The following is a 24,769-nucleotide window of genomic DNA, read 5'->3' on the forward strand; positions in this document are numbered from 1 at the left end:
GGCCTTTTAGCCATAATTCTCAATTTGGATAATCTCAGACCAGGCCTAGGCCACATGCATGAATGTGTAGAAACACTGCCACAATATAAAGAAGACACAACAGGAAACCAAGAGAAGAGTTTTTTTTTTTTTTTAATTATTCCTTCATATTCAAACTTCACAAACAGTGTGAACTTGTACAATACCTCGGAAAGTGAAACTTACAAAAAAAGTGCTGGTAACATTTAAAAAAAAACAACAAAAACCCCAAAAAACAAACATCATTCTTAGCAACATCAATTACTCTTCCACACAAAACAGAAACCTTGTAAAATTTATTTTCGTATTTTTAAGGCGTAATACTTCCGTATAAAGTATATGCAAGAGATAAAACTTCACAGTATTCCAAAATGTCACAATAATAATAATAATAATATAGTATAATGAAGCGCTACAGTTAATTTTTCTTTTTTTGAATGTTTTTTTTCCTGTTTAAATAACAAATACAAGTCACAGGTAAATATACGTGAGAAAAATACGAGGCTAATATTAAATGGCAGGTAAGGATACTGTCACTGTAAGAAAAAACTGGCAGGATGTGTGTATTTAGTCTATATTTTAAAGCACTTGATAGAAAAGGCGTATGCAAGGTTTTTCAAAACAATTTTTTGTTTGTTTGTTTGATAACTGACAACAATTTAAGAGTATAATGAGAAAAAAAAAAGGAACAAACTCCCTCTCAAAACTATTGACCTGCTCAACCCAAACCACGTGTATATATTGATGGTGGATGGGTGTGTGTTCGCGTCTCCATGGGTTTGTACGGTACACAGACTGATACAAGCAGTGTCCCTTGCCCACCTGCAAAGTTTGGAGGTTACAGTCTCTGCAGTCATCGAGCTCAGGTTCCTCATGGGAAATTATTCTTTCAGTTTAAAGCTCTCTTTTTCCTTGCCTCTCCCTCCTTCCAAACTCTTCCCCAATTCCCAGGTCTTCAGTCTGAAAAGACAGTCTGGTTAGAAAAGTTGCCCTCCACTTAAAATTCACTGGGAAATAGAAACTGCGTAAACAGTGACACCCACACAGACACTGAAAATACCACTTGGACGAATGAATATGTTTGTGCATGTGTGTGGGGTGTGTGTGTGTGTGTGTGTGTGTGTGTACAGTAGCAATTGCAAAAAAGGGACCATATTCCTTTCCATACTAAGATACAATGTGATAAGAAACATTTCTGTGCAGGGAATAGGGCTTCTTCGAATCTTATCACAACACTGTGGCGGGAAGATCAGGAAACGGGTTCACCTTTCAGCAGTCACCACAGTAAACTTCATTGAGAACACGCATGCCCAGCTCTCTCGTCTGTGCGCATGTGTGTGTTAACAGCTAGCCATTCAGCCAACAGGTAACAGAAAGACAGCAGATAGCAAAACACGTCAATAAGGTGCTCAAAGAAAAAAGTGGCGCCCATTCCTTGAATGGATGGCCACATTAAGGTGCTTCAAAAAGGTTTTTTTTTTTTTTTCAGTTTTATTTCGAACATTAAGAGAGTACTGATTTGCACATGGTAGTTCTGAGTCAGGCCAAGGGTTTTGAGATTTCTGACATCTTCCACTGAAAAGGGCTTTCACTGTAGTTGTTTTGTTCAGTTTGTTGTGGGTCACTTGAGTTTAAAAAAGTTTAATAGCCAAAAACTGAAATCAAATCAACATGACTAAAAGAAATAGGTGAAATGGTATAGAACATTACTGCATTCCCATTGGATCAAGATGGTTTCGCCCATTTTTCCTCTTTCACTAATACTGTTCCTTTTTTTCTTTGTTACAATCCATTCCTTGTGAACAGACAGAAATGACCAAAGTCACTGCAAGTGGCTGTTTTTATTTTTTGTGATCTGTTGCAAGAGTCCAACCTTGTTTCCTCTGCTGCTGTTTGTGTAGCATCTGGTTTTGTAATGAAAGCATCTGGATTTGTTATGTGCATGTGTGTATATATGCACATATACACACCTATACATGTATAATATATACACTATATATATAGGGATATATATAGGAAGTGTGTATACATTTATACATAATATAGTGTATATCGTTTCAACTGGAGATAAACTGAACTGGGTTCAGACACTAGCACATGTTTATCTTTCCCCTGCCCCCTCTGTACATTTTAAACAGTCTGGAGCTTTTATGTATTTATTTTTAAAGTGCATTTTTAATGCAGAATAACTGTACTCCACTGATTCCTTGGAAAACATTTTTGATGAGAAAAAATCTGACGGTTCGCAGCCCCCAGCAAGAGAAGCCCGGGTCTGGCCGTGCCAGGGGCTGACGTGGCAGTGCCAGGCTTGTGCCTGAGTGATTACTGGGCGTTCTGGACTCTGGGCACCTCAGCAGCAGCAGCGCCTATGAGAAGGCAGAGACAGAAGAGGAAGAAGGAAGGAAAGCTCAGATGAGGAAGGATGAGTTTGCGGTGTGTTCCGAGTCGGAAGCGTTAACTTCGTGTGGATTTGTGCAGTTCCTGCTTGGCTTCGGCTCAGAGATGCCATCTAGTCCCCTCCCCACCAACTGACACCAGCCTCCTGACGCCCTGCACGCTCCAGCATTGCCCAGGCGTCCCCGCTCCCGAGGCTGACTTCTGGGTCAGCTCCCCGTGGGGATGTGAGTGCCAGCGTCCAGTAGGAATAAGGCACCAGAGAAATCAAAATGTTACAAAAAGATGCAAAACCCCGTTTCAAAGAGCCTCTCCCATTGCTCCGTTAAAATATTGCATGTGATACCATTCGTGTGTAAAGTGTGTCATATGCAGTCTCTGAAAGGAACTGGAGGCCCTTCAGCACCAGAGATCTTTAGGGATGCACCCTTTGTCAAAACACACCCACTCTCCCCACTCCCACGCCCACCCCACGCCACACGCAAAAGCACCAAAGTGGGAGAACAAGGCTGCGTGCCATTGCTCACCTCATTTTTGATAAAGATCAAAGAAGTGTACGAAATGAAATTTTCAGGAATTGCTCTAAAATTAAATGGGTTTTGGCTGCCATGTAGCCGGTTACTTGATGCTCTAAATGTCCAGAGAGTATGACGAAGGGGTGGAAATGTTTGTGTTAACGTTTGGGGGAACGTGCTAAACAAAAATTACTTCCTAAACGACACCCAAGTCCTGCACTAACACTTCAACCTCCCCTATTTTTTAAACACTGTGAAAAAGGAAGAGGTTCATCTAACTATAAAAGGAAAAAAATGAAGGCACAAGATTTTATTCGGTCCCACAATCCTTAAGAAAAATGGTGTTGTGCAAGTGTGTGTGTGTGTGTGTGTGTGTGTGTGTGTGTGTGTACGTGCACACACAAGTGAGATGGGAGACCAAGGGCCATTGGGGCAGTCGTCCAAGGGAAGCTGGAAAAGGAGAACAAGAGAGAATTTCGAGACAGAGAGAAGAAAGGAGAAAGGAGGAAATGGAGGCCTCTCTCCAGCTTTCTGTCATAGACAGTCTCAAGATTTGGCTGCTTTAGGGTCCAGAACGGAATTCATTTGTCTTGGTCTAGAAAGTGCCCCCAGTTAAATATCTCCAGTTAATCATGTTACAGCTTTTGGTGTTTCCCTTTTCCCTTCCCTCCAGCCAAATGATTTTTTTTTTTTTTTAAATCACAGTTTTAAAAATTATTTTCTCAATCTTGAAAAAATATGGAAAAGCTATTGAACAGCCTTAGGGCACTCTGCCTCTCCATCTTCACAGTGAGCAGATGGGCGGACAATCCACACAGCCAAAGATGAGGCAGGCAAGCTCCCCTGTGCTAGGGGGTCCCTTGCCCCACCTTCCCCAGGGCTGGGGGTGCCTTCGCAGCACCCACAGCCGCTTCTTTCCATTGGATCCTTCCTCCCCCCACCCCATCCATGGAAGGTGGGCTGCCGAAAGAAGCAAAGCCAGTCTAGAGAGCGATGGTAACAGGAAGGTCTTAGAAGCCGAGGGTGGAGGCGATGAGGGGGCGTCCCTGCTCAGGCAGGCCAGCCCTGCTCTCTCGGCAGCCTCCCCGCAGGATGGGAAGCGTGGCTGCCCGCTGAGAAGTTGAAGCCCCGCTCACATGGACTTCACGAGACCTCAACTCTCAGGCTCACCACCTTTATGCCTCTGTTGCATCAGAACTGGCCCCCAGTCCTTAAGAAGGCAATGATCCGAGACGGAGAGGCAGAGTCGACCGGCTGTGTCATACAAAAAAAAAGGGCTACGGACAGTGGGATTTCAGAAAGAAATTTAACTTTGGTTTTCCAACTTTTTCAAACCGTAAAAATTAAAGCAGGTCTTCAGTGGCTTCGATCATCCGACAGCTGTTACATTTTTTCTCATTTGGCAAGGCTAAGGCAGGGGGTGGGGGGGAAGAGAAAAGGGGTTTCCCATAATTGGTCGAAGACACAGGGTGGTAAAATGCTTCCACACTTAAACTCACAGTCCAGTGTTTTTGACATTTCATAAATAGCTTTTTTTTTTTTCTCTAAAAAAAGAATAAAACAAGAACAATCCCTTTACTTACTCATCTGAAACAAAATAAACAGCAGTGGGTACAAACTTCTTCTTGTAACAATTACAAAAAACAACAATATAATCCCAACTTTTAACACGCATCTTGAATCAGTTATTTTTTTTTTTAACCTCAAAACTGCAGCATATCCTTAAGGGCAAACTTTTCGATTAGTTTTTTTCTTTTTTTTTTTTTAAATAATGTCTTCACCAAAAAAACAGTCTTGTACCAATAAAATGCATTCAAAAATAGAAAATATTACACAACAAAAATATGTATCCTTCCTTTCCAAAAAAGATTCTTCACAAAAAAATGTAGAAAAAATTCCAACAATTTTTTTCCTCTCCTAAACATTAACTTTCAGTCTAGGGCACGATTATTTATTGATTTAAATGTCTGCTTTTGCATAAAACATGGAAGATGCAAAACAATTACTGTATTAGGTTTGTGAAGTTATGTCCACTCCCACCCCAACTCTAAAACAAAACAAAACCAGAAAAACCCAGCAAACATTAAACAAAAGATACAGCTGGTTGACTAGAAAAAAATCTCTCTTTCCTTCCACTGTGCCTTTGTATGGGTTACTGGCTCTGTTGGTATCTGGGAATGCTCAAGAAGGGAGATCAGTTTGGAGTCAAGAGGTACTTTAGCGTTAGCTGATGTTCTGAGGAGTCATTTACAGTCTCCCATGTTGTGGGTTTATCTGCTGCAAATACTCAGGGAGAAAAGAAACATGAGGATAAGCAGAGGACTAAACTGTGTCCACATGTGTACTGTACAAATACCTCTATACAAGCCAGTTTCTCCATCATAGCACATTTTTCTTCCCCCTTACGGTGGAGCTCAAGCGTCCGATAAATGGTAACGGAGAGCTCCAGTGGTATGCGGAAGGCTGGGGCTATTTCCTCTGTAGTCACCACGCCCACATTTAACCAGTTTGGGCACTAATTGGAACAATAACGAGATCTCAAATCTCAAAGCAATGTCCTGTTTTCCCCATCCCCATTGAACCCAGGTATCTTTTCCATTTCAGTATTGCAGCTTAAACATATATTGTTCTTATTTGACGGTATTTCTCTTTTGTGTGGGATGTATTTTGTATGTGTATCCAGTACAAACAGATTTTTTTTCCCCAAGCTTTTTTTCCCTGTTGCTTATTTGGTTGCTGGTTTTTTCTTTGCGGTTTTTGTTCTGTTTTGTTTCTGATTTTTTAAACAGTGAAATATGTCCAATTTTATTTCCAGTGCATTAAACAAATTTTAAATTAAAAGAAGAAATAAAACTTTTCCCCCATCCTTCTAAAGGAAATGACCCACAAAAGTACAATATAATAAAATCAGGCATTGCCAAAAATAGCATGATGTGCAACCTCAATTACATCAAAGGAAAACAAACAGACAAACAAGAATTATAAAACATAAGCATGAAGGAGCCAAGACTATAATCCCAACTATGGTATGATTGGCAAGCACTGGTTAAAAAATAGGTAAGGCTACTCTTAGATTTCTAACTCAACATAGTTAACCACTGCTCTTCTGTCTTTTCCTTCAACTCTTAATCTTTCACTCACTAGTTCTTTATATCTTTAAAATGAACAAAATTTTTTTTATATTTTTGGTCTACAGTAGAATTACATATTAATAATATAATAAAAAGGTATTTCATTAACAGGTTGGTACTGCATCTATGTGGGGAAAATAGAAAAAAAGCACTCAAAGAGACATTGCAAATGGACTCTATTCTTATAAAAATAACCACAAATACGATAGAAATTATGATCAGGGCAACAGATTCAACTGAAAACAGGTGGAAAAAGATATCTTTTGGGTAATACAAACTCCTGACAAGCTATGCCCTAGAATTACAGCCTCCAAACTTTTCCTGTGATTTCCACCTTTCCACAGGATCACTCAAAATTCAAATGGAAATGGAAACAAAACGAAAATAAAGTGGACAGGTGAAAGTGAGCCAGCCAAAGCTTCCAAGTTATCTTAGTTGACTGGTCAAGACCAGCTGGACAGCATTTGAGAAACTGGTAGGCCACAGGAGAGCCACTGATGGTATTTGTTTTTAATATTGGAGGAGTTCCCAGCCCACTGATAAAGAGAGAAACCAAGGAACCAAACAATTCTTCTGGTACCATATAATATATGAGATGAAATATAATTCCGATAGAGGGGATATGAGGGTGAGGTGGGAAAGAGAAGAGACAGGAGAAATAGGCAAACTTTGGGCACCACCTCCCTTTGTTTTCTTCAGCACATTGGTTTCCTTCTTTCTGAGCATCCTTTAGGATTGGCCCTGGGCCCCAATGTCCTCTGAGCAAATCTGTGTCAGCACAGCTCTTGACATGACATCTATGCTTACTGGCTTTCCTAAGGGCTCGATGGCTCTGGAGGCTCCCTGCCCCGCCCCCCATGCCCTTGATGAAGCAGAGAAGGGGTGTGAAGTTGTAATGACAGAGGCCCTTTCCATTAACCATTCCTACCTGATGGTTAATTCACACCGATGGTCCAGTGTGGGGAAAAAAATAAGAAGGAAAAGAATTGGTAAAAGTTGAGCTTGGTAATCAACAAGTGTGAAGTTTTCTTTCAGGAAAAAAAAAAAAAACAAGAAGACGAAGAAGACAAAGAAAACAAAGAAATGACATCAGTCAGGAAATACTGCTTTTGGTTTCTCTGAACTATCCTTGGTTTTTCTCTCATTCAGTTGCTCCAGTTTAAAGTTTAGAATCTAGTGCAAATATCATCACATCACAGCATTCCAGGAGCAATACACTATCCCTTCATCCTAGGTGAATACTATCCCTTCAGACCTCCTCAGAAGACTGGGGGCAATGAGCCAGAAAAGCATAACTGAACAGATTATTAACCCAGTACTCGCTACAACAAGAAAGGCACTATCACAAGAGATCAGCCTCAGCATCTTCCTTGCCGTGGGCATGGATGTTTTCACCACTCCAGCAACTACAATGAAACCCAGACTGTGGCTTTTCCAGTACTTGAACTCACTGGCCAGTTATCTGACTCTCCCACTGGCCACTGCTCTTGGCTCCGGCCGTGCAGACCACTGACCGGCTCTGTGTCCACGCTGCCCCACATTTCACCAGGGATCCTTGTTTGGTTCTACATGATTTAGCTCACTCTCTTCCATGGAAGTTTCTTTCTCTCCATCAGTCTCCAGGTCATGACTCTATTATAAAGACAGTTTACAGTGTCAAGTACTAGCGCTTATCTATTTTTTCCTAGTTTTTTAAACCTCTAACCAAACCCTAAGTCATAAAGACAATTCAGTAGCTCCTCTAACAACAAGTCTCCTGTAAATATCACTGTGAACAGAATGAAAACCAAAGTATCATCCCTTGACCACCAAAGCATATCCCTTGAGCCTGTTGTATTACTTTTGTCTGCAAGAGAGGAGGTGGGGTTCTGGAAAGGAAAATCTTTGGTGACAGAACTGGAGTGGGTATGCAAGTTTCAAGGAAGAAGTTATTTTCCGAAAGCCTCAAGAGAAGTATCCTAGGGCAGTTACTGTGAATATATTTTAAAAGGTCAATTATTTCTTTCTGTAACTTTGGTTTGGTGCAGTCGGTATCTTCTCAGTGCTTACCCAATACACATCTCTAAGTACCTGTTAAGAGCTCTGAATTTAGAGTTTCTTATTTGAAAGGGAGATAATACTTTGAGCGCTTAAGGGACTGCTTACATTAGTTCTGAAAGCTCTAAATGGAGTTTTTCTGCCTAGCAAGGCTGACAGCTTCCTTAAAAATTTTTTAACATGGAAAAGTAGACTTGGATGGGTGCTAAGGAGGAGAGAGAAAGAGATAGGCATCAATGTAATCTTCAGAAAGGCCGCAACCGAGAGTTTTCCAAACTGATGCTCCAACATGTGATAGTGATCAGAGAAATTCCACATTACCCATTGATATGGGTTGTGACCCTTTCTTACTGAACCAGAATCTTCAAAGCTGTCACCCTGGATTCTGGACGAGTCCTTCAGCATCTTCACTCTCCTGTTATTATTCCCTACACAATCTATTGCTTTTCCTGTGGTGAAAGATTCTTTTATTAAGAGTCACTAAAGAGCTGTCAAATTCTAATTACTTCTAAGATTTAAAAAGGCAATAAAAATAAATCCAATAAAGAAAAATTGAAAGAAAAAGCAACAACTTCAAAACTAGGCTTTTAGGCACTGTTAAGGTCTTCTGCTTTATAAAGGATAGTCTCTGATGGAGCAGCTAGTAAGTAGGTTCTGATTAATCCTCCAACGCTTCCTCCAATTTCAAAGTTGGCCTAGCTTGTTTCAGATAAACCTTTCACCTCACTGGTTTTCAATGTTTATTGCACTGTTCCCTTACTGTCATCTTAAAGGATTCTACCACATGCATGGCCTTCCTCTTTGGTTAGCCTGATCTAGGTTTCACCCAGCGATGAAAAAGCATGCTCAGGCTGAAAGGATACCTCCAATATGGACAAGGTGAGGTTTTTCTGAAAGGAGGCCCTACCTCGGGCCAAGGTGAAGACTTTCTGGTCACCTCGGTTGGCTTCCTCACCATCGCAACTCTTACTGAAAGCTTAGTTGGAGACAACGTTGGGCAAACTTCTCCTTAAACGTCTTCAATTTACAGTACTAACTCAGCTTCTTTATAATAAGAAAACAGATCCTATCAGCATGGCAGTTTCTAGGCCTGATCAAGGGTTGGCAGATTCCACAGATTTTTACCAACCCTGCTAAGACCAAGCATGACGGAAATAACCCTCCATTTTTGTGGTGCTTCTAGTTTCAACACTTGCCTCTTTCTTTCCCATACCTCACACACTCTCTCCCGGCACAAGTAAATACATTTCAGTAGTGCAATGCAGTGCAGTCATATTTATTTAGTGCAAAAAAAAAAAAAAAAAAAGCCCTATTACAGCCCCAAGCTCAACCCTAAACAGCTCTTACTAAAAGTTACCAGTGCCACAAAAGTGGGAAATTCAGTCTCACACTTCCGTAAGTCATCTCTTTCGTTGTCCCTGTTTGGTTCAGCTCAAAGGAAGGAAACAACTAGCATACGCCTAGGCGTTATTCTGTAAAATGTTAAGCCAATAGGCAGAAAATAAAGGGAAGGAGTTGAGTTGAAACCAAGGGTAGTATTTAGAAGAGGAAAATAGCTATTTAATGCAAAGATCAGTAGTGGTTTTTTACTGAATGCTTTTCATCATGTCAAATGGCTCCGATGCTAAAGGGAATGGGTACAGAAAAAGATAAAGCTTTCCTGTTTCCCAAAACACGGTCCTAAATTTAACAGTGCTGGGTTCTTATTTTTGAATAGTGCAATCAGCTATTCCTCGAGGGCTTTGGGCAGCAGCCACCTTACCTAACATAAATAGGGACACTAAGAGCACTCACTTTTTCACATTGACCTTCTCTCTTGCCTCATTCCTCTCCTATCCATTTTTTTCTGACTACACATAAATACAGATCTACATACGCATACACAGAAATTCTCAAGGCCCCTCTCAGGATGACAGATTGAAAATTGGTACAAATAGCTCAATGACACACTCACACAAAAAGTACAATTATTAAATATAAAAGTGAATTATTACACCAAAATTAAGGGTCTGCATTGTACCTCTTCTTGTATTATTCTGTAAGAAAAAACATTCATAGCAGGATGTCTTATGGAACTTACTTTTTGCTTAAGATTAATCTGGACTTAGTTTGGGATATGGCAGTACTGAGTGATTTTGGAGAGATGCCTTGCATTTGATCATCCTCCAGAATCATTCTCTCCAGTTTGCCTGGGTCCCCACCCTCGAGGTGTAAATCTGCTTGTCTGCACATACCACATGCATGCTGGAAGTCTCAGGAGGATCAATATGTAGTTTAGAATAGATTATGGAAACATTAGTGGGGTCAGCACACTCAAATTCCTTTGGAACACTACGCTATCATAGAGTTTCTTGATTCTATCAACTTCTTGCCTTTGTTTGCCACGATGAGGATTACCAAGAGACTCTGCTTTCATTTACCCTGAAAACCACAGTTCTTTTAACGATAGTGCAAAAAACCAAATTTAATTAGATATATGAAAGTTACCCTTAATTTATATCTCAATAGGCCCCTCGGGAAAACGTAATCACTGGGACTAAAGAAGGAGTTTAATTGCTGACAATGCTTTTGATAATCCTCGCTTACAAATCTACATATAGATGGTTCCAAATCAAAGTCTGTGCCAAGGACAGCAGAGCAGAGTAACTCACCTTATTTTTCAAAGAACCCTCTGGCAGTGAACATACACTAAGCACTTTAGTCTATGTCTAAAGCTTGTATTAAATTTGAACCATTATTTTATTGTCCGTTATCTCTCTGCATAAGCCCCGGAGAGCAGATTAGTAATGGGAGCAGTCAAGGGTTTCTGTAGTTTCTCTATCTGGTTTTGATAGCATTAAGAGAAGTCTTAAATCACAAAGTAGTGAGGTTATTTTACTAATTCTTAGGCCTATAATAGTGAGAATGGGCAAAAATGGCAAAGGGCGAGTGGTGCTGACTTTCCCTGCTAACCCTGAGAACTGGCTTTAGGAATCCAGAACTGTATCAGATTTAGTCCCATCACATTGTCCTGTTTCCCCTCTTTCCTTTTCCTCTGTTCACTTAATTGAAATTGCAGTTATTTTAAAGATTCAGCTAAGAATGCAAATTATAGCATAAAAGACAGGTTATAAAACGGTTTGTCAGGCTATCTGTAAATTGAATTGAGTTGAAAACAGTGTGCTTTCAAATGAAGCACTACAATTTCCTCTTTTTTTAAAGTTTCCAATTTGGTTTTTCTTTCTTTTGTGGTGGTGAGAGTACGGATGGGTGAAGTACTGGCAATGCCAATCTCCCTCTGTGACTGTCACCTCCAGTGCCAGGTTGGGGAGAGGAGAGGCAATGGAGGAGTGGTGTTTCACCATTTAAGACCTCATGAACACATGCAGTTTTGAAATGAAGAGAACAGAAATCTGAACAATTATAGCAATCCACAGATCAACTGATTTTGGCATTTTAGTAGTATCCTTTCTTTTTCTTTTCTGGTGATTCTGTCCTATATTAATAAGAAACATCCAAAGAGGATTTTCATTACATCAGTCTATCCTCAGCCTTATTTCAAAAAATTGAGGAGACAATAAGGATTTGTAGTGTGAACTTCATCCGCAGTCAATTCCCATCCTTAGGCCTCATACCTGTAAGTTTAGGTAAATGGGGTTGCTTTTTCAAGGAACAGCTTTTATTTTAACTATTCTACCCTCAAAGTGCAGAGAGACTCTTTCTCCTCAAAGCTCTCACATTCTACTCGAAAAGGAAGATAAGATTTTCATGGAGAATAGACTCCTTAATGATAGAATGGAAGGCTTTTCATTCTAAGAGGGAAAGGAGTAAGGTAAGGGTGGGCAGTGATCTGACTGATGCCTATGGCCATGGACAGTATCAAATGAAAGAATCAAAGTTTTTTACTGCCTTGAGAAGAAAGAGATAAAGGAAACAAACAAATCAACAAACAAACTTCACTAAAATACACATTCCTCCAGTTTCAGGTTTCTAAAAAGTAATAATTATGCTTAAATCAAGGTTTACAGATAGCAAACAACTGTTTTAATGTGTAAAAGTATTATCCCTTTGCTTTACTATGTTAGTTTCACTTTCTTTGAAGGAATTGTATCCGTGCACACTTGTCCTAAAGTCCAGTGCAGAAATAAACTGGTTTGCTACCAGCCTCAATCTCAGAATATTTCCTAAGCTCTATCTGCAAATCCTAAAACTATATATCTGTAAAATGAGATGCAGAGCTTCTGAAATGCATTGTGGGGGTGGGGCCGGGGGAGGAAGCAAGCTTTTTATGGAGGCAAAGAAAGAAATCCCTTCCTGTCCTCCCAAATGTATACTGTAATGTTTCTGACCGTTATTTTGCTGCATTACTTACCGTTAGGGCTACCAGTGTTAGCTTAGAAAAGCAGGAGGCTCGAAAGTAACAAGAAATTCACATCCTGGACTCTCTAGAATATTCAACAGGATTTCAACATTAATCTAGACTAATGCAGAGGCTGTGGTGAGAAATCTGGGGTCTCAGGGTTAGAGCTCTTCTTGGAGCACTAGAAGGAACAAGGTCAAGAAGGCATCCTGGAAGAATCTTTGTGATAAACTGGACCCAATGGGACCTATCGGAACCAGATCCGCTCCTCTTCCACATTATACTTTAAATGATGGCATTTAGGATTTAAAAGAGAGTCTTTTGTTCTTTCAGAAGTCAATGCCTGAGGAGAGGAATACTTTAGATGAAGAGTACTTAAAAAAAAAAAAAAAAAAAGATAGAGGGAGTCAGAATGGACAAAGAAAGAGAAGGAGGTAAGAATGATGGGGAGAACATGCTAAGTGAAGATGACGGTCCTAAGCAACATACACACTGACTTTAAGAAGTGTTGGTTTCCTGCTAGATGTGGGACTCAGGGAGGTTTTCGAACCTCTTCTTTATTTCATTGCTCTCTATGCTGTGAGATGTTAAAAATTGGTTTGATTAAGGTAAAACCTGCGTCAAGCCTCAGATCAAATTAAGACTACATTTCTGACATTAATGTTGCTTCTGTTTGTCAATGGGTAAAGCAAGAAATGGAAGCATACCCCTGTGTGCTCAGAATCAGGTAGCGCTCTAGATGCCATAGAATGGTCCACCCAAGAGCCGAGAGTCAAAGCAGTATCACAGTAAGAGTGCTGGACGGGGAGTCAGGAAAGACTGTGTTACAGAGTTGTTCAGATTGCGTCATAAGCGTCCTGTAAAGGGGGAGACCCAGAAATGTATGAGTCTTTTGGACAATGCTCTGGCAACCAGACAGCTGTAACTCACTGAAATGAGATCTAGCATGATGACCAAATTACATGGTGAATGCTTAGTTACTGGGGAGTGTATTACATGGCTCTTCAAGTATCTGTTCTGCCCTATTATTATTTTATTTAAGCACATATTACGTTTATGTTTAAAAATATCTGGTTGCAAAATAGACACTTTAGAAACTTGATGGATCTTTTCATCCCTTAGTAAATTACTGCTTAAAGTTCTAAACCAATCAACAATTATTTGTTTTTCAAAAACATGACGTGAAAAAAATTCTCCCTAATTATCTCCTGTGATGCCTTTGAGTAGAAGCGGATTTACCTGTTTTAGAAGAGCTCACTAGGGCTTGAGCAGGTATCAAAATTATTCTGAAATGTTACCCCTTTCATTAGATTTCTCTAAGTCTAGTACCTGTACGTCATTTGGCTAAATATTAGTAGGAGTTGAAAGAGTCATCACTGATGATTTTTTTTCTCCCTCAGAAATGGTCTACTCATATCAGGAATTTGAACACTGTGGTATTTAAAAAAAGAGAAAAAAAAAAAACCCAGAAAATATTTTTCTCTCTGTCTTCGGCCAAATGTGAAGGTGAAAAGAATTTGTGACCTCAGCTAGTACGGCTGACATTTAAAACTGTGACTCAGGTCCTCCCACTCTCAAAAGAAAATTGATAACTTTTAAAACCTGAAGGTACAGTGAAGACATGCTCCACTCTGCCTACGAGTCTCATGCTGATGAACTCACTCTTGTCAGTGCTCTTTCACCACATAAATCTCAAAGGAGGACATTCACAACGGGGTAGGGGGAAGGGAGGGAAATGAGCCCTCAGGTGTCATGATGATTAGAGTTCTTAAGGCAGTGAGGAGAGGAAGAAGTAATTTAAAGTCTTAGAGAGAAACAAGAAATAAAGAGAACAGGTGAGGAAAAGGAAAGAGGAAAATAGTGACGTTGATACAATTTGGGTATTAAGTGATCACTGGAAAAGGAAGAGCTCACCTCACCCTCAATTCACTATGATGTTGGTCTAGTAGAAATATATTTAGTTGAAAACTTTGGAGAAACAGGTGGATATTTTTGCTTTTAGGCTCAATACTAGCCCCTTCCAAGCAGATTAGAGCAGGTAGTTCCTTAATGAGTAGCGCAAGTAGAGGGCAAGGAGGGGAGTTGGATAAGGGGAGGGGGGAGGGCTTGTTGGAGGGGCACAGCAGAATGGGGTGGGATTTGAAAACAAAATCTACTGGAAAAGACGAAAGGAAGGAATTGGTGTTATTCACACTGAGAAGCCTTAACGGGTGGTTCAGCGTGGGAAGGGCTCTCACGCTGAGTATGATGAACAGCTGTTTTCATCCTGTCCTGAATGTAGAACTGGTCTCAGGCACCCAGGACGAATGTAAAGTTTATCCATCAGCGGGGTTTTCCAGGCATTGGGTTGAGTAGCTGAGGGAAGCTGAAGGAGCTCTTTATCTAAAAATACTATTTGAAAATATTTCTTGCGAGGAAGACAGGATGCCTGATTTCTGACGTTTCCGTGATGGTCTGGTTAAAGAAGAAAGGCACCAAGTTCCCACCTTAACAGACAAATGTAGATATTGAGGGCTAGATACGCAAGAACCACTATTTTATGGATTCTGCAGACTAAAAAAATGAACTATAATTTTCTGAGTTCTAGTTCTATCAGCCTCTGTCATGAAAAAGTTCCTAAATTCTGATTTTATTAAAAAGAGTCTCCTAGGAAAATGAACATTATATTGCTAAACTGCCTCCAGGGAAGCACTGAAGACTAGTTAAAATAACTGTAAGCATACTGAAAACAGAAAGTAGTCAGTAAAGAACTAGTATTAAAAATCAATATTTGAAAATACAGTTGGGACAACTAGGCCTTTAACTGCCTCTGCTTCTCAGATGAGCAGCCCTTTGAAACGCAGCCTGTAATTGTTGGTCAGATCATACGGAGGTTAATAGGCCCCTTGGTCATATTTTTAAAAGCAAATATAGACAGTGACAGTCCTAGAGGGGAAAATCACAGATACATTCATATGCACTTCTTTTGTTCTTCAGATATTGAGAGGGTCAGCTAAACAAGATCACTTTGACTATGAACCTCTTTGTGTCGGCCACACCAAAAAAAATGTTTTCTTAAAAAAATTTTCACTTTCCTACATTTGCTAAGTCTGAGCTTAAAAAAAATTCTAAAATCCTGTAAAGACAATACTGAAGCTGATAATATAAAAAGCAAACTAGAGCAGTAATGATTGATTATTATTAAATGCACCAGATTAACTGCAGCAGGTTGGTGATGGGTGATAAATGCAAAGAAATAGTATTTCAATCAACTCATGATCATAGGCAGATTCAAAAGTTAAAATGAATATAATGTAATATATATTTCAATATAGAGTTGTTATATATAATGTGTATGTTCTAGCTTTCAGAAATACTGCAATGTAGTGTACTGTACGTAAGTAAGCATACCTAAATAGTAACTCATATTCTTCCACAAAGTCACTAGTACTGTTAACTAAAAAAAAAAAACAACTCATTTTTTTCCAGTAAAAAGAAATACCTATGGTTACAGTCACAGACTTCTTTTGGATATAGAAAGACAATATACATTTAAAACAATAGTAACAACAAAAAGATTGCAACTGTAAGTAGCCTTACTTAATTGGGGAGGGGAAAAGTCACCAAAATAGAAGAGGAAAGAAAACGTCCTCTGAATTCTGTAAGTGAGCAGAAATAATCCACATGTCATAAAAAATAAGAAACCATCTAGTAAAAGAAGGGCGTGGGAGTGAGAAAACTGAATCCGACTGTTTCCAGGCCACCCTTCAAAGTCAGCTATGAGAGCCAGGTCCGTTTGTTCAGAATAGTCCAGTAGAGCGCGTTCTACTTTAATGTTCGAGATGGGCAAGAGCCATCAATTCTTAGAGATTACCGAAAACGATTCTTCTGAGAGTCTATTGGTTTGCTAGACATGGTAAACAACCCACTCCTGGAAAGACTTCAGCAAAGGCCACATTGGTTTCAGGAGACACAGTTTGTGATTGATGATGGTTCCCTGCAGATGCAGGCAGGATTAGGAAGCTTTAGTTTGGGAGTCAAACTTACAAGTGGGTGGGTGTTTGTGTGCACACACTGGGTTGCATAGAGGAAAGGAATGGAGGCTTTTAAGCCATGGAAGGGCTCAGGCAAAAGTTTGCATGGGCCTTGCCTGCCTGGCCTTGGTGCCCGCTCCTGCACAGGAAACCTGGGTAGAGGGGGTGCCCCACATTGCTGCTCCCTCTTACCTACTTGCCAGTTGAGTACATCTGTTCTACCTTATTCTGGAGGAAAGCAGCCTGTCACTGTGGGTTTGCTGTGGATCCAACAAGCTGCCTTTGTGTCTCCCAACTCTGAAACGCTACAAAAAGCAACAGAGTGGGCAGGTGACTGCTTCCTGGGAAGGGAGCCACCAGTCTTGAGCACGATGGCGGGAAGAGGCAACAGTATCTACGCACCAGGGCCTATGCCTGTGTGTGCTTTGTTTGAGATGCACACATACTCCCAGACCACAGCAAGTACACACGCAAACACGCATGTCCACACACACGTCAGTAAATCCAATAGAAGTGCAGTTCGTTAAGTGCACTCTACTCCACACAAGCATATTCAAGTTTCTCATGAAAGGGGTACATAGAAATTACTGATGGTTGGGCTCCTTCAGAATGCCCTAAAGCCTCATCACAGATAGTGGACAGCACTAATGCACCCAACTAAGGCAACAGAGCAGAAGCAGATACATGAGATATCTGAGACCTTTGACTAACTATAAATTCCAGACTTTATCTTGTTGTCACTAGGGAATACGAATGTGGAACAGTTTTGTACTGAGAGCACCTCACATTGCGTGTGTACATGCATAATGTATACTCATTTACAGACATTTTGGACAGCAGCTGTGACATACTAGATGGGTTAAGTCCCTTTCATTACTAGAATCTACATATAAATTGCAATGATTCTGCTGGGCAACAACAAACTTCTGTTGCAACGGTAGTAGAAACAGATGTCTCCTATGGGGTTAATTTTTTTTTTTTTTTCCTGCCTTGGGTTAGAATCTCATTGAAGCATTTTGAATCAAGAAAACCTCTGAATTTGAAAAGAGGGCTAGTTAGGGACTTTTTACACCCTAATTAGGTATCTCAAAAGCCAGGACTCCAATAACTGCAGCTAGATTTTCCCTATGATCTGCAGATCGTGCTCCTTCATTGAAGACTTGAAAGTTGTGAGTTTGCATTTAAACAAAGAACCACCAGATAACCCAGATGCTCACTGAAACTGAGAAAAAAAAGTTTAGAGATACACACTGTACAGGAAAAGACAGCTTTTTGTTGAGATTGTTCTGTTAAGGAAATGATTCAAACTAGCATTTTAGGCACCTGTGATTGTGTCTTATGGGACTCGCTATTTAGCTAATAGGATGTCTATTTTACATCCAGCCCAGACCTATGTCACTGAGATAGGAAATAGCAGCCACTTCCTGAGGGCAGCCAGTTCCTGACAAGTTTGGTGCCTCCCCCTAAAGCCACTGTTTCCATAGTCTTCAGTCATGAATAGGGCTCATTTTTGTAATAATGCAACCATAAAAAGGCAAGAAGTGTCCACGTCTTCACACCCTTCCGATCTATCTTCTGTTCTCTTCCCTGGGCTTTCTGACTTAAGGCAGTAACTCTTTACTATAAGTGGCTTCCCGTGAAAATACCTTAACTGAGGTCGCTTCAGATAAGGTTTCATCTGAAATTATTCAGTTTTTGGAGCAACAGGCTGGGCCTGAAGAACCACCGGAAACCAGGCATTTTTGGTCAGCGGTGTGGAAAATGATGTTTCTTGTTTCAGCCCAGGGCATTTCTACTCCTCGTTCAGTGAAATACATAGTTCTGAAAAAGAACGCATGCTGTGCAACCCTCATCTTCTACCTCTTCACCCTAAAAAGAATCCAGACCGACCCTAGTGTTCCATGCCATTTTCTGGGATCTGTTAACGCGCACCACTGACCACTATGGATTTGGTGTCCCAGGAGAAAAAATATTCAGAGACTAATCAAGTTCTCTGGGGTGTTTTGGTCAGGCTAATCATCTTAGCACCTAGTGTTAGAAATGATGCTTTGGGTTAGTAATTTCCAGGCTCTGCGTTTACAGGAACACTGAGTCACCACAGCTTTCCTACTTGGGGAGGTTTAAGCAGTATCAGAAATGGCAACTCTACACAAACAGCTGTTGCGAATCTGAAAATATTCTCTCTGGAGCAAGAGCTCCTCTGTGCCCCTTTTCTGTCTCCATATGCGGCCTGAGCCCCAGGGTAGAGATTGCTTTTGAAAGTTTGCCCCGTGTCATCTATTTCCCGGGCACCTAAGAGAACAGCCCCTTTTTTCACGAGAGCACAGAAGAGAAAGCAGCTGCTGCCGGACCACCGTGAGGGCGCGTCTAGCCTCGGGGAGCCCGGCTCAGCTCAGGCACCCTCCTCGCACACCACACACCATGGGGCACTGGGTCGCCCGGCTCTTCTGTGGAAGCAGGGAGTCGATTGAAATTCTAGTGCACCCTTCCTTTTGTTTGACACCAAGTCCCATGGTTCTGTCTTTAGTGTCCTATTTTTCTCTTTATAAAATTTCTTTCTCTGGGGGACAAAATTGGCCATTTAAATAAAGTTCTTTTATAGTTATTAAAGAGGTTTCTCAGAGCCAGAAATCACTGAAAAGTCTGTCGACCCTACCCATGGAAAAGCCCAGAGCTTTCTCTAAATGCCTCTTGCCAAAGCTCCTAGTGTTGCGATGGGATGCTTTCTGGCTTCGCATTATTGGTGCTGAATACGTTTCGCAATCCTTCTGTTCCCTTCTCCAGGGCTCCCACTACCCTGGACTTCAACTCATGACTATATTATTCTTTCAGAAGATTTCTTTTAAGAGTCAGGTCACAACAGAAAGGGCACTCTCCCTTTTCCTAAATCCCAAGGGCATCTCAGGTGGTGCCTACTCCTCCCTTGCGCCTTCGTTTTGCCTCTTTTTGCTGCAGCAGCGCACTGGCTATAGCAGATGCAGACCTGATGTGGTTATCTGATACCTTTGCTGCAGTCACACATCCTCTGCTCCCAGCCCCGACTGATTAAATGACATCTTCTAGAACAATAGAGGAAGGCTCCAAAATGGGCATAGCTAGTGCGAATCCTGGCCAGATCTACCTCACTGGTCTACCTTTCCTCAGGGCAGCAGGTATTGGGAACATTCTGGAGGAGCCACACCGAAGATGCGACGTGACCCTTATTATGTTCTCTCGGGGCTCTGAGGGATTTTATACGAAGCACACCTCACTTTCAATTTCTGTGCTGAGGGAAAACACTGATTAGGGGCCTGGGCTGGGCACATCCTGTTGGTGTGCTTGTATGATGGGGTACAGGTAGGTGAAGGCATTAGGACTAACATGAAACTAACACACCCAGAGGAAACCTTTTCTCTTTTCATATCACAATGCACAAATTCTAACTGTTCATGAGTTGGAAGAAGTTTTCTTGGTCCTTACAGAATGTTGAGCTGATACAAAATAAAATCCCTGTGACTTTTAAACAAAGCAAATTCAAGTCTTTCCTTCTAAGGCCAGGAGCTACTGTGACCTCCGAGATACCTAGGAAGAAGGAATGGGCTTCAGCCTGAACAACAGCAGGAAAGTATTCACCACACTTACTCATGGCACAAACAGATTCAGAGCATTAGGAATTTGGGGAAGAAAAAGTCTATAAAACTGTTATCAGAAGCTAAAGTTTACAACTCAAGCTGTATAATAAGAAATATTTTGATATAGAGACTTTCATTTCAGAGTCTATTTTGGCCTGGCTTGTTTCTCAATCTTTTCCCATGTGTAGATTTGTATCAGATCCATATGTCTCAATTCCTTCCTTTTTTTGGGCTCTATTTTACACATTTGGGGCTTTGGGGGGGGTACAAATTTTGGCATTTATTATATCAATAGGGGAAAATTTGCCCACTCTGCTAAGATGCTACTGATGTGTTAGTGCTAGAAAATGTTATTTTTCATAAACTGTACCTAAATGTCTAGAGATAAACGTTCCCCTTTGACTTTTTCCTTTCCTTTGTCCAGCTAATCCAGTTTTAAGTCATAAATTGCTAAAAAAAAAAAGAAAAGAAAAGAAAAAACAGTACTTTTCCATACCAGTTCTTGTTCCCTGTACTCATCCTAAGAGGTCTTAAATCTGGAGCACTTGCTTCCATTTCATCTATTTTTTTTTCCCCTGGCTACTGAAATTTTTTTTTTTTTTTTAGCACTCATAGCATCCTAGCATAAAGTTCCAAATGTAAGAAGATTGTTGGATCTGAAGCTAAAAGAATAAAAGAATCATGCTCATCTTCTATTCTTGAAGCAAAATGTTTCCCCTTTCCTAAGATGTTGGTGATTATTTAATTTGAAAGGAAGGATTGACAAACTAAAAGCATCTCTATCCTTTTGAAATAGGCACGGACTAGTTTATTTCCTAAAATGTAGGTCAGTTTGGAAGCAGCCCTTTCAGAGGCCAGAACATGGAGTAAGGTCCCACAGCAAGTTCACTGCTCCCCAGCTTAGATCTTCCACTCCAATCTAGCTGCTTCCTTTCTCCAGAGAACAATCTGTCAACTATTTTGGACTATGAGATGTTTGGGAGGAACAGACACACAGTAAGAAAAAGTCTACTGCTATGCAAACCTGGAAAGTCCATATTGTTATAATGATTACATCACCTCACCAGGAATTCTTTGGGAGTCCTCTAACATTTAAAAAAAAGAGATACTTCATTTGAAGGGAAAGGATGAATATTAGGGTTTAAACCCAACTGGTATTTTTTTCCCCACGTGTTCTATAACAAAAAGTAAATTTTAACCCAATTGCTTAGTTTTTTACATGGCAGATCAGCACTAAGGCGAATGGGTCTCCCTCAGATTTGACAAGCAGATAGCTAAATGTGGCCCATACTGCCACCCAAGATCAAGTTTCTGGAGGTCCTATAACATCTGTCTACTTTGCTAAGGCTTGTGTAAGGCCACTATTTTAAACGAGCTACTGTCCAATAATTCAAAATATTTTAAAGTGGCTTTTGGCCTTCTTCCATTTGTAACATATGCTGAGTGATTTCATGTCATTTTCCTCTAGATTAAAAGGATCTTTTTTTAACGTCAATTTTTTCTTTTTTACATCATGGGTTGAATGACTTGTTTTTCAAAATATCAAAATTCTAGGCCATGGTTAATTAACTAATGCTCCCTCTGTTGGTAGTAAATGGAAATACTGGAGTCTTACTTAAGATAGCTATTTCAAAAAGCAAGAGAAAATGGACTATTTCTTGTTTCTGAAGCTGTTTCCCACTAGCTTTTAAAACAGGTCAATTTTGGACAGATAGTTTTTAGTAGGACTCCTCTTAGAAATCACGATGGGTGATACTTAAAGGTCAGTCAGTTAATCATCCAAGTCTACATTAAAACTACTAGCAAAATATTTACTGAATGAAGGACCACAGGACCAAATGAAACTCACATATACGCCAGTCCAGTCGCACTAACCCTACTAAACATCACCAAGAACTTATGGAAAAGATACAAGTTAACCAATCCTAAAATGTATAAGTAAAACCAATTTAGTTATTATACAGTTGCTTCCCTTGGAAGATTTCTCCTCATTTGTTGCACAGTTTTTGTAAATAAGTTGCTGATAGGAAAATTAAATTAAAATGCAAAGTAATTTTGAAACTGAAATACTTTCTTTCCTTCTTTTTTTTCTTTTTAAACTGTAGTTTAGTGTTTCTGCTTTGTTTAAAGATTTACTTTTCCCCTTAAGTGTGTTAAAATATGCCCAGCAATGAAATCACCTTTGGAGTTTTCATTAGGTTTAAAAATTCCTATATTTGAGTTGGAATCCCTTTAGGACACTGTCTATAATGGAAAAATCTCTATTCTGATACCTTGATCAGGACCGAGGAGAGAAATCCCAACTAGGAAGAGAGAGTGGCATCTAAGATGATGCAATGAATCGGTGGCCTTCTGAATGGTGGATGTTGGCATCTGGGAGATTTTTGTTAGTTTCTTTAAAACCTTACCAACAAGCAAGGGTTAATAAATCATCTAAAGAATAATCATCTTATTTAGCCCTCTCAACCATGGTGGAAATAGAAGGTGATCTTTGAAAGGAAGAAAGTAATTTCGGCATCGAGGCATTCTGATCTGCAACAGGCTTCTGATAACGCCGCTCTCTGTAGTCGTGAAGGGTGAGGAGGGACAGTAGAGTTTTGTGAACTCCTCCTCCCGGCTGACCACAAAAGGAAAGAACACTTTTGTCAAGACCTCTAGACTACTAATGTTTCATCAAAGAAAAAAGGTAAAGTCAATAGAAATTCTAGAATCATAAGATCTCAATGAACTTTCAGAGAAGCAAGAAATCTGTTTCTGAAAGATAAAGTCCCTCCCGTGAAAAAGAACAGAATTCTAGATGAATCAGTTGAAAAAAATATTCAGTGGAGCAACATAAGCTTGCTAAAAGTCGAAAGACTACATATCAAAATACAAAGCAGCAGTTCAAATTACAGCAGGGGTGGGCTGGCCAGAGGCCCTCATCAACCCAGGCAATACTTAAAATAATAAAAATTAAGAAAAATTTAAAAAAATATGAAGAAAATATCCTTCCTCTCTTTCAAATATAACTTTAATTGCCTTTTATTCTTTCTATCTGGAAGCAGTATCGCTAACCTTAACAGTCTTGACTTACCAAAAAATATATATATGTGTGTGAAATAAAATAAAAGAGAAGGGATTGGTGGCAGTGTATGCAAAACCAAAATGAAAAAAAAATTACTTTTAACAATCTCACTTTTTTTGTTTTTTTTTTTACACAAATACTGTTGTAAATATATTAAAAAAATCAGCATTCTATCTGGTAAACGTCACTTTTGCCCCTCTATAAAATTTTGAATTAAAAAAGCCTCAAGAACTTTTTATTATTCCCCCCCCCTCCATTTCTCTTTCTTTTTCTCTTCCACAAGAATATATCCTGACACTTTTTTTTTTGTTTGTTTTTGTTTTTTGCAAAGATTGTTGGAAATAATCCTTCTCTTGTACCTAGAAACATAGGTGCAAACCTCTGATATCTTTGTTTTATCTGCATTCCTGCCTTTCATGAAAGTCCCTCTTGATTGTGCTGAGTCTGGGGCTCAGCGAAGACACTGAATAAATACGATAGCCACTGTTGCTTGATGCTTGTCCAAGTCTTCCTGGCTTCTGCTGAAAGGGGGGGGGGCATGGAGGAGGTGGGCCAGGGTGTGTGGACCGAGCAGAATCTGGGGGAGAAGCCTGCCGTCTGCCTTTCCCACACCACCAAACCCACGCCCCTTCCCACACCTGCAGCCCTTGCATGAAATCAGACAACGTTGGGGGTGGAAAACAGCAGGGCCTTTCCTCTGGGTTTTCAACCAGAAAGTGATATTCCACAGTTTTAACTGGTTACTGTGAAGTCCAAGCGGCCAGAATTGTGAAAATGTCCACTGAAACACTGCAAGCGGTGTACTTAAAGACAGTAGGCCTTTTAGATTTTGTTATATATTTTTGTAGTGCTCTTCACAAGTGAAAAAAGAAAATTTTTTTTTTTTTACTTTTTTTTTTAAAGATTTTTTTGTAAAGAAGGGTTGTATTTAGAGGCCAGTAGCTAGAGATCCAACCAGTGGACCTCCTGAAGCACTACCAGGCCTTAAGGCCACCATCCGAGGGAGACTGGGAGAACTATTATCCCCCTGAGCCTCCGAAATGTAATGTACCAGCAGGCAAAAACAGTTCTTCATGTAGTACAAAATGAAACGAAACAAAAACAAAAACAGAAAGTAAAAACGAAACCAAAACATTTCTTAAATTCTAGTGCCATAGCTTTTTTTCGTTTGTTTCTTTTTTGTTGTTTTGTTTTGTTCATAAGAAAGAGAGAAAGATACTACTTATCCGTCAGACACATGCATCCTCATGTGGTCGTTGAACTGCTCGATTTGGTCAAACTTTGCTGGACAGACGGAGCAGACGTAGGTGGTCCCCTCCGTGCAGGCCACCACCCCTGGAGGGCCAGCTCGGGCCCCCGGGGGTGTGCCTGCGGGAGGGGTCCCGTTGCTGGCACTGTGCAGGGCCACGTGTCGCTCCAGGAGGGTCTTGTGGGAGAACTTCTTTTTGCAGATGTAGCACTCGTAGGACTTCTCGCCCCGGTGGAGGCGCATGTGCACGTTGAGGGAACTCTTCTGGGTGAAGCGCTTGTTGCAGATACTACACTGGTACGCCCTCACTCCTGTGTGTGTCACCATGTGCTTGATAAGGTAATCCTTTAAGGAGAAGGAGCGCCAACAGATGCTGCATTGGTGGGGCTTCTCACCTG

The 24,769-nt window shown here is 40.4% G+C and overlaps 1 protein-coding gene across 12 annotated transcripts in view; it reads right to left on the reverse strand.

Annotated features, from left to right (window-relative positions):
- Positions 1-114: 114 nt before the first annotated feature.
- ZBTB20 (zinc finger and BTB domain containing 20) overlaps positions 115-24,769 on the reverse strand; it is a 799,945-nt gene continuing 775,290 nt past the window's right edge. For all 12 annotated transcript variants that reach the window (XM_082394692.1, XM_082394696.1, XM_082394693.1 and 9 more), the window contains one exon: positions 115-24,766. In XM_082394692.1, the coding sequence (XP_082250818.1) occupies positions 24,345-24,766 (422 nt within the window). In that variant the 3' untranslated portion in view covers positions 115-24,344. The remainder of the gene's footprint in view (positions 24,767-24,769) is intronic.

This window comes from Balaenoptera borealis (assembly GCF_965194805.1).
Source record: "Balaenoptera borealis genome assembly, chromosome: 5".
In the NCBI taxonomy this organism is placed as follows: domain Eukaryota; kingdom Metazoa; phylum Chordata; class Mammalia; order Artiodactyla; family Balaenopteridae; genus Balaenoptera; species Balaenoptera borealis.